General features: G+C 41.9%; 1 protein-coding gene across 1 annotated transcript; it reads left to right on the top strand.

Moving 5' to 3' along the window:
• The first annotated feature begins 2,526 nt into the window (after positions 1-2,526).
• Positions 2,527-10,902, top strand: LOC115101304 (FUN14 domain-containing protein 1A-like). The gene is made up of 5 exons (XM_029620680.2): positions 2,527-2,631; positions 6,121-6,286; positions 6,423-6,498; positions 6,693-6,821; positions 9,689-10,902. Exons 1-5 carry the CDS (start codon positions 2,565-2,567, stop codon positions 9,764-9,766), a joined length of 516 nt encoding a protein of 171 aa, XP_029476540.1. The 5' UTR covers positions 2,527-2,564; the 3' UTR covers positions 9,767-10,902.

Here is a 10,902-nt window from a genome sequence, read left to right as displayed (position 1 = left end):
GTTATAACATTTATCAACACAATTCTTACAGTACATGACATGCATAAAAATACATTGTTGTTCACTGCAACACTGTCAGTAGCTTGTCTCAAATATAGCATGAAGCAAAAAGTGTTACAACACATCTGCTGGTACTTTAAGGAAGTCTCAAAAGTTTTGCTCGCCTGAGGTGGAGTATCTTATGATAAGCAGCAGACCTCACTATTTACCCAGAGAGTTTTCATTTTTTTAATCCAGTTTTACTGAATTTCTATCAACATGTTAAATGTGCAACCCAAGGTAAAATTCTAGACCACCTCTACTCCACACACAAAGCTCTCCCATGCCTGCCATTTGGCAAATCTGACCATAATTCTATCCCCCTGATTCCTGCTTACAAGCAAAAATTAAAGCAGGAAGCACCAGTGACTCGGTCTATAAAAAAGTGGTCAGATGAAGCAGATGCTAAACTACAGGACTGTTTTGCTAGCACAGACTGGAATATGTTCCGGGATTCTTCCGATGGTATTGAGGAGTAGTACTTCACATCAGTCACTGGCTTTATCAATAACTGCATCGAGGACATCGTCCCCATAGTGACTGTACGTACATACCGCAACCAGAAGTTATGGAAACAGGCAACATTCGCACTGAGATAAAGGGTAGAGCTGACACTTTCAAGGAGTGTGACTCTAACCAGGAAGCTTATAAGAAGTCCAGATGGATTACCAGGATGTGTACTCCGAACTCGCAAGTGTCTTCACTGACATTTTCAACCTCTCCCTGTCTGAGGCAGTAATACCAACATGTTTCAAGCCGACCACCATAGTCCCTGTGCCCAAGAACACTAAGGTAACCTGCGTAAATTACTACCGACCAGTAGTACTCACGTCTGTAGCCATGAAATACTTTGAAAGGATGGTCATGGCTCACATCAACACCATTATCCCAGAAACCATAGACCCACTCCAATTTGCATACCTCACCAACAGATCCACAGATGATGCAATCTCTATTGCACTCCACACTGCCCTTTCCCACCTGGACAAAAGGAACACCTATGTGAGAATGCTAGTCTTGACTACAGCTCAGCGTTCAACACCATAGTGCCCTCAAAACTCATCACTAAGCTAAGGACCCTGGGACTAAATGGCTCCCTCTGCAACTGGATCCTAGACTTCCTGACGGCCTGTACCACAGGTGGTAAGGGTAGGTAACAACACATCCGCCACAAATCCTTAACACGGGGGCCCCTCAAGGGTGTGTGCTCAGTCCCCTCCCGTACTCCCTGTTCACTCATGACTGCACGGCCAGGCACAACTCCAACATCATCATTAAGTTTGCTGATGACACAAGAGTGGTAGGCCTGATCACTGACAATGATGAGACATCCTATAGGGAGGAGGTCAGGGACCTGACCTTGTGGTGCAAGGACAACAACCTCTCCCTCAACATGATCAAAACAAAGGAGATGATTGTGGACTACAGGAAAAAGAGGACCGAGCATACCCCCATTCTCATCGACGGGGCTGTAGAGGAGCAGGTTGAGAGCTCCAACAAACTAACATGGTCCAAGCACACCAAGACAGTCGTGAAGAGGGCACAACAAAACATATTCCCCCTCGGGAGACTGAAAAGATTTGGCATGGGTCCTCAGATTCTCAAAAGATTTTACAGCTGCACCATCGAGCGCATCCTGATGGGTTGCATCACAGCCTGGTATGGCAGCTGCTCGGCCTCCCACCGCAAGGCACTACAGAGTGTAGTGTGTACGGCCCAGTACATCACTGGGGCCAAGCTTCCTGCCATCCAGGACCTCTATACCAGGCAGTGTCAGAGAAAGGCCCTAAAAATCGTAAAAGACTCTAGCCACCCTAGTCATAGACTGTGCTTTCTGCTACCACACGGCAAGCAGTACTGGAGCACCAAGTCTAGGTCCAAGAGGCTTCTAAACAGCTTTAACCCCCAAGCCATAAGACTCCTCAACAGCTAATCAAATGGCTACCCAGACTATTTGCAGCCCCCCTCCCCCATGCTGCTACTACTCTCTGTTATTATCTATGCATAACCACTTTAACAACCCTACCTGCATGTACATAATTATCTCAAATACCTCAACACCGGTGCCCCCGCACATTGACCCATTGACTCTGTACCGGGAGCCCCTGTATATAGCCCCACTATTGTTATTCACTGATGGTCTTTAATTATTTGTTTTTCTTATCTTACTGTTTTCTTAATTTTATTTATTTTGGTATTTTCTTAAAACTGCATAGTTGGTGAAGGGCTTGTAAGCATTTCACATTTCACCTGTTGTATTCGGCGCATGTGACAAATAACATTTGATTTGATATAATATTTCTTACGATCTTCAAAAATGAAATACGCTTTTATTCAACGTGTGCCTTGCGCAAACGTGTGTGTTTGTATTCAGTGTGACTGTCAAACCTCAGATGGGCCAAAAAAGGTGGGCGGGGTCAAACGTGGGCCGAATCGCACACTGCAGTCAGCCGTACATGGAGAATGTCTCGCTTCGCCTCTTCTTCTACTAGGCCAGTTTTCTGCTCCGTCACGTGATATTCCGGATGGGCTCTCGATTCAAATCCGGGTTGAAACGAAGTGACTTGAGAAAAATGGCCGAGAAGAAAAAAGGTGAGAAACAAGCTAGCAACAAATATTTGAAATATAATACATAGTTTAAATATATTGATCTAGGTAACTATCCACAAAGTCTTTAATCTGACTGAAAATATAAAATACTGGCACGCAAACTGCATGCGTTTGCCTTTCTTTACGTTAATGCACTTGAACGCTGCCCTTCAGAAAGTTAACTAGCATGTGCAAAATGTTATGCTAGCTAAAAATCGCAGTTAGTTAACGTTAGCTAGATAGATAGAAAGAACTCGGTGTGAAATGCACATCAGCGTGCCTCCGTTTGCAAGTCATCACGCCTGCTATTCAGCTAGCAGCTGTAACGGTAGTTGGCTAACGTAACTTCCAATGCCCCTGGGTGTGTTGGTCGGTAGTTAGGTTAACCAGCTGGTTAACCTAACATTAGCTAACACAACATTTACTACTAACTAAGACACACACATTGGGTCCATTCAATAACTTTGTAATATAATATTTGGCATTAAGCCTTCCTTAACTGATATGGCATACATGACTGGTATGTCTTACTGAGGTCTCTTTTATAGGGGATAGTGAAGGCCATTTTATGGGACCCCGCCTACTTTCTTGTCCAATCTTGTAGTATTACTAACCACTTATTTTTGTTATTCGATGAGGTTTAATGGCGGTTGGCATCAAATGTTGCATTACTGCTACCTAAGAGACTGGAGTATAACTCCCTTATAGAAAATAAATCAACAACCCACCACCCTTCTCCACTATTTAAATCTATCTAGTCCTTCCTCAGGCCAACAGTCTGAAAGGACGGGACACCACCACACCCTGTAACTCTTCTGACGTCAAGTCTCACACACCGAAATACCTCTGCAGCTGCCACCACAACCTCAAGTTTCCAGCAACTTCCATTCCATCCCTGTTAGTACAGTTGATACCATTGCCATAAACGCTAAAAATCCAATCTTACGAAGTTGTTGGCCTATCCCTCTGTACTGGTACAGATCTACTACTCACACCACTCCTCTCAGGATCCCTTGACCCATCTTCCTCTACTTTCTTCACTGCCTCAGCATATGACAACTTCTGCAGTACTCTAACCCTGGAAACCTCAACCAGCCTCTCTCACTGGACATTTGTTTTTTCTTTATTTTTTACTATTTTCTACATTGTAGAATAATAGTGAAGACATCAAAACTATGAAATAACACATATGGAATCATGTAGTAACCTGGACTGCAGAGTAATAGAAAAGCAGCCAAAAAGTGCTTAGCATATGTGGGAACTCCTTCAAGACAGTTGGAAAAGCATTCCAGGTGAGGCTAGTTGAGAGAAGGCCAAGAGTGGGCAAAGCTGTCATCAAGACAAAGGGTGGCTATTTGAAGAATCTCAATTATAAAATATATTTGGATTTTAACACTTTTTTGGTTATTACATGATTCCAAATGTGTTATTTCATAGTATTGAGGTCTTCACTATTATTCTACAATGTAGAAAATAGTAAAAAGAAAGAAAAACCCTGGAATGAGTAGGTGTTCTAAAACCTTTGACCGGGAGTATATATATCCTAACATCACTTTGTCGGGTAAGGACATCAACATTAACATCAAAACTCAAAAGGACAGACAACGTCTCTTCTGTTTCACCACTCACACCACCCTGTCTGCGTCACTCCAAACGACACCGGGAATCTTCCCCTTCAGTTGGTTAACTTTCAGATTTACCGCTACCCCAGTAATCACTTCTTTCAATGGTGTCCTTTTCTTGAGAGCAAAACAATTCACATCACTTCTGGTTACCTTTACTGATTCTACAGCACCCAACTCTGTTTTCACCCATCCTGAAACCACAAATGTATCAGCCAAAAGGAAAGGGTCCACTTTTCCAAACATTTCACTCCTACCAGACTCTTCTTTATCCTGACTCTCGGTGCAAGCCTCGGGCTCCGAGAACTTCACACCTACCCCCTCCGATACTTTGCCCTCAATCACTTCTATTTCTCCTCCTGTCTTCGATCCGGTGTACAGTACACTCTGCTTACACTTTCTACCATTCTTATTTAAAAACAAAAAAAACAAATCCCTTTCCCCTGCACTTTAACCGATTTAAGCTAACCCTCTTCCTCCCTCTCTCTGACTTCCTCTGCCTCTCTTTTTCCTGAGGAAGGCTTTCCAACAGTCTTGAAGGAGTTCCCACATATACTGAGCACTTGTTGGGTGCTTTTCCTTCACTCTGCGGTCCAACTCATGTCTTTAATATTATTCTACAATGTAGAATGTAAAAATAAAATCCCTGGAATGAGTCGTTGTGTCCAAACTTTTGACTGGTACTGTGTCTATGTGTGTACAAATATGTTGTATTTTACCCACTTTTTCCTCCACCATTTTGTGATACCCAATTGCGATCCAATTACGATCTTGTCTCATTGCTTCTACTCCCCAATGGGCTCGGGAGTGGTGCAGGTCGAGTCATGCGTTCTCCAAATCATGACCTGCTTCTTAACACCCGCCCGCTTAACCCGGAAGCTAGCTGCACCAACGTGTCGGAGGAAACACCGTTCAACTAACGACCAAAGTCATCCTGCAGGTGCCCGGCCCGCCACAAGGAGTCACTAGAGCGCTATGAGTCAAGTAAAGCCCCCGGCCAAACCCTTCCCTAACCCGGACGATGCTGAGCCAATTGTGCTCCGCCCTATGAGACTCCCGGTCACGGCCTGTTGTGACACAGCCTGGGATCAATCCCAGGTCTGTAGTGATGCCTCAAGCACTGCTCTGCAGAGCCTTAGTCCGCTGCGCCACTCTGGAGGCGATATTTATATATTTTTTTAAGTTGTGCACTGGGCCTTTACTAGTCCTGTATTAGCAGACTGGTATCGCTGTCTGTAGCGCTGGCAATTTTTTACAATTATATTTGTTAAATGACAGCCAATGATGATCCTTTGGTCTTTGCCTGCCTCCGAAGGCACTGCAATTGCGTCACATCCTCCATACGGAGCCTCCGACCACATTTTCAGATCAAGCATAAATGGGCTTTTAGGGTAGGGATGTCACAAGGATCCTGGATAGCACTGACCTTAAAACAAACAGGGCCAATTCCATAAAATGAAACAAAAGTGTTTCACTATCAATTGTATGCATCAAAAAGGATTGTGTCTGCCAGGTCAGTGTGTTTGATCTTGAGACAGACCAAATCTCTTGACTGCTGAGCTGATCACAAGTTTGTCTGACTGAAAGTGAAATTGATGGCCATCTGGTCTCTCTAGGCTGGTCTATTTTAGGCCTCTATTTTCAAGTGTCCAGAAGCCTGGATTTGTAAAGGTCAATGTAGTCTACTTTCTGGCATCAGACACAGCATAAGATGCACACTATTTCAGTGTCCTGCAAGGTCATGTGAGCCAAGGACGATCAAGCGTATGACTTTGAAATCAATGTAATAATTGGCTATATCAAATTACAACTAGATACAGTTACATGGTGGCGGGTCTGACTCTTTTTTTTGTGTGATTTGTTCTTCTAGATAAGAGTGAGGAGGTGGTAGAGTATCTTCTAGATAAGAGTGAAGAGGTGGTAGACTATGCCAAGAAACAGAGATGGTGGAACAAAATTTTTGGCAAGAACTCTGGGCCAGTAGCAGAGAAGTATGATGTTGCCACCCAGCTTGCCATTGGTGGAGTGTCTGGCTGGTGAGTCAATCAGTCCTGATTGTGTAATCTGAATAAATAATAAATGGATAAGCCATGTGAATTTGCTGTGGTGTTCTACAATTTGAACCATTTATGAATTGGCAGGTCTCTGTTTAATAGCTGTTTTTCCTCTTAGGTGTGCTGGGTATTTGTTCCAGAAAGTTGGAAAGCTGGCGGCTTCAGCAGTGGGTGGAGGCTTCTTTTTGCTTCAGGTAAGGTGTGACTTCTTATGCTCTGCATTAATTTATTTTGTGTTTGAAAATCCATAGTTCTAAACAACACCTGACTGACTTATTTACCTACATTTAACACATATTTGACACTCATGTTTCACATTAGGACACGTGGAAGTGTGTTATGGCTCAACCCCAGTCACATTATTGGTGTGTGATTAATTTCCTTCTAGATTGCCAACCACACAGGGTACATCAAAGTGGACTGGAAGAGAGTGGAGCGTGATGTAAACAAGGCCAAGAAGCAGCTGAAGTTAAATACAGAAAAGCCCAGTAAGGAAGTCAGGACAAAAGTGGATGAGGTAAGGGGTCATCATGGTCTACTATAAAATGGTGGATGTTTCCTATCTGATTCATGTCTTATGATCTCTTTGGTGTTGTGATTTTAGCATTTCAAATATGCTCATGACTAATGGTATGATGTTGAAGCTATCCACACCTTTTTACTCCAGAGTATAAAAGAGAACAAAGTCAAATATATGGAAGCCCGTTCCTGCCACCCAAAAAAGAACATCTGACTTGAGTTGTGAGATAGTAAGTCATTATAAGTAGGATTGTCATGATACCAGTGTCGTGATACTACGACACCAGATTTTCCATTGCACAAAGAAAACAACAGGAATTAGACTAACTCTATGGTCCTACTTTATTTTAAAATGTCGGTGCTATAGTTTGCAAAATAAACATGTGACTCTTGGTGACAACATAATGCTGTTTGTTTCTAACATTTTGACTTTTCTTAGAGAAATTGAATGTTTTGTTTCCTTGCCACAATACTTTGTATCGCAATACTTGTATCATGGCAAGCAAACAAAACATGAAACATATTTAATTTCTCGAGGAAAAAAGTAATAACCCTAAATTATGGTAAGTCATCAACTCACATCTACCAAACTCCAATTCATTAATATCAAAGCTTTCACGTTGACTATAGGACATAGATATGGTTATCCTTTAAAGTTGTTACATGCTTTGTTTTTTTCATTTATGTTTTGAGGTTTACTTTCGCACGTATAGCTTTTTAGCACGTAGGGCACACCAATTTGTCACCTTGTCAGTCAGTATGTGTTACACCTGTGCTGGTTGCCATCTCGTTAGTGGGAAGGTGTTTCACCTGTGTTGGCCCAGGTGCTATTTAGGGGTGGCTGGGCCAGTGTTCCAGTGGAGCTTGAGAGATGTTGGGGAGAGCTACACTTCACATCAGCTGAGGTGCGAGTTCAACTTATTTAAGTTTTAAAGAAGCCTGAGTTTTGGTGTTCCCCGAAACGAATTACATTTTGTCTGATGGTTATTGTCATGCAAAAGACTGCCAGTATCAAGGTAAAGTTTATCCTCCACGCATACAGTCCCTGATGCACGCCTTTGGAACCGCTACATTTAGAAAAGTCTAATAAATCAATTTAATATACACCACAGTAAATCTGTTTATTTTAGTCAGGTCTAAAACATTTATGATATTGTAATGAAACAGCAGGGAGCAGGTCTCGAACCCTTGACCCCGAGGTCGGGCGCGCTATCGATTGTGCCGCAAAAGCATGATCATGCGGCAGGGTCGATTTCCATGCTAATAAACCCAGGGTCGTGACACTAATCCCTCCTTTCAAAGAGCGTGTCCTCGCGCTAGCTTGTGACTCTACGTCTTACAGGAACGCGCTCACCGGCCAAGCACACACACTGTGGATGCAAGGTCCGATCACTTCTGACACCAATGTAATGAAACGGCAGGGAGCAGGTCTCGAACCCTCGACCTTCGAGCCCGAGGTCCGGCGCGCTATCGACTGCCGCAAAAGCATGCTCATGCGGCAGGTTCGATTTCCGCGCTTATAAACCCAGGGTCGTTACACTATGAAGAAAATGTCATTCAGAAGAACAGAATATGAGTTGGCCTACTGTAGGCCCATGTTATCTGGCTATGCTCCATGCTGTAGGCTTGTTAATTTGACTGACAAGATATGCTTAAGTCCTGTGCCATTTTATCAGATTTTATAGTAAATTGAATTTGATATTTTTCTCATTACAGAGCGAGTGCTCATGGTGTGGCTATGTTGAGTGTAAAAATGGTAATTTGAAACGGGTCCTATATGCAAGATTTAGCAACTTTAGTAATGATACAAACCTTATGCTGCACAGCTGTCCTCTCATCAAGTGATCATATTTTCACCCATCGGACTATTCTCAATTTAATCTTGTCATTACTAATATGTAAAATTAGTTTAGATTTAGAATGGTCCATTATCAAATGGGCAGGGGGAAAGTGACATGTCATCTCTGTATGCACACAAATTGCAAATGAAGGCTGTGCGCTTTCCTGTGGGTCTGCTTTGTAGGCTACTTCGGTTTTACAGTGGCGCATGTTCTTAATATGAGCAGTTGAGGAGAAAATATAAGAACACTAGTTTCACTCCATGCATAAACCAACCACTGTTTGAGGAGCATGCTCTAGCTGCCGGACAGGTGATATTCCGCCCCAAACTCTGTATGCCATGGGCTCTCCGACCCTGTTCCTGCAGCTACCCAGTGCTTAATTAGGGCAAGTGAAATCTGTTCGGGAACATCAATAGTGACATGTTTACACAAGGAAACATATTTCACTACACTGTTGACAGCCCTTCTGCGCACTCAAGAAAGGAATAAAGGAGAGCAGATGGAAATGCATGTTGGTGAGATATTCTGTATAGCGGAAGGTAATGTGTCAATCAATTAATTCTTGAAATACATTTAAAAAATCCCTATTTAGTAGGCTATCAAAATCAAATGCAAATTCACTAATTCTGGGCTAACTAAGTCGCACTGCAAAATCAATGAATCAAGTGCATCGCTTAGGGCTATACGTTCTCTCCCAGACTCATGGATAGACATTTTGGAGCGTCGCATAAGGTAACCAGTCCATCCAATATGCATAATATCCACACCCAAAGGTGACTACTCAAATCTGTTTAATTTTGGAGTATAAGCTAGACCAATTGTGTACTAAAGACATTTTAAATCAGTTTTGTTTTGCTGCCATGCGTAATATGTGGTAGGCTATGTGTTATATAATGGCACACTCATAACTTTAACGTTTTATCATTTCGGGCTTGGGCTCAAGGAACGGGCTTCCATACTAAGACCAATGCTTATCAATACTCTGCTAAACTTAACCATGCATTGGTGTTTTTCTTTTTACCAGGTGCAGACATTTGTGGTGAAGAATATTGTCCTCACAGGAGGTTTTGCTGGGGGATTTCTGCTGGGCTTGGCCTCCTAAATCTACAAATTCATCTCTTTATTTCATATTGTGTCAAATACAAGGCTGAAAAAAAAAGCTTAAACCTAACCAGCTATCTAGATATGCAAGTAGACTACATATCAATAATATGTCAAACTGTAACTCATAGGCTTGATGTGCATTGTTGGGCTCATGAGAATGTGTCCAATTGAAAACACAGCCATTTAAAATACTATGTTTATCATTGAGGCTTATGCATGACCTATTTAATTTATTATGACATTTTCCTATGTATTATTCTGGTATAATACAGTACTTATTTGAGATATGGTTTGAAATCCACCAAAATATGTCTACCTGGATACATGTAAATGCATTCTGTCAGATGGAACTGGAGCAAAGCCCTTTTAACTTGTTTTCCCTCATTTGGGATTTGTTTAGTAATATCCTTCATTTTCTAAATGGTTAAGATCAAGGTTGTATGTGTGTTTATGTTCCTTCAAAACAAAGGGTCTGAGTTACAAACAGAAATACATGTGTGAGTAAGTACTGTACAAGGGGACTAAGAGGCTGCAGTAACACAAGTTTGAATGGTATTAGATGTCATATTTTCTTACCTAAATTTCCAAAGTGTAATTCAAGGACAATCATGGTGTGTGCATGTTAATCATCCCAAATAGTGACTTATTTACCAGTGGATGAGGATGCGTGTCAAGTTCTTACTTGAGACCAGGGAGTTAGAAAGCCAGACTGGACATATCTGGCTTTCTAAATCCCTGCTTGAGACTGAGGTCTGAGTCAGATTTGTTTGCAAGTACAGATTGTGTTGATTTAAAGTTGCATGATCAAAAGCTGCCGCACAGCATACAAGATTCCAGTGTATTTACAAATGACTAAGGACAATTATGGAATGTACTGTAATACATGGAACATATCAATAAGCCTTTGGTAGAGAACATGTGATGAGGTAATGCACTGATAGGAATGCAAGTTTGCTACAGTTATTTCTCCAATGTTTATCCTCCTCAATGCAACCCTTACCCAATTACTTAGCAAAGTGTAAAATGTGCTGTTCAAAAGCTTCATAGTATTTTTTTCACCGTTTTAAAATTCTATATTTTGTTACAAACAAAATGTAAAATTCTGGGAGAAGTAATAAAAAAAAGTGAACTGTC

The sequence above is a fragment of the Oncorhynchus nerka genome, linkage group LG19 (genome assembly GCF_034236695.1).
Source record: "Oncorhynchus nerka isolate Pitt River linkage group LG19, Oner_Uvic_2.0, whole genome shotgun sequence".
Taxonomy (NCBI): domain Eukaryota; kingdom Metazoa; phylum Chordata; class Actinopteri; order Salmoniformes; family Salmonidae; genus Oncorhynchus; species Oncorhynchus nerka.
The sequence above is the reverse complement of the archived record's forward strand: the minus strand, read 5'-3'. Positions and strand labels throughout refer to the sequence as shown.

Bases quoted from the DNA above. Each gene is read 5' to 3' on its own strand.
- LOC115101304 (XM_029620680.2), top strand. From the start codon at position 2,565: ATGGGCTCTCGATTCAAATCCGGGTTGAAACGAAGTGACTTGAGAAAA. The intron at 2,632-6,120 runs GTGAGAAACAAG...TTGTTCTTCTAG, and splicing joins AATGGCCGAGAAGAAAAAAG to ATAAGAGTGAGGAGGTGGTA. The intron at 6,287-6,422 runs GTGAGTCAATCA...TTTTCCTCTTAG, and splicing joins ATTGGTGGAGTGTCTGGCTG to GTGTGCTGGGTATTTGTTCC.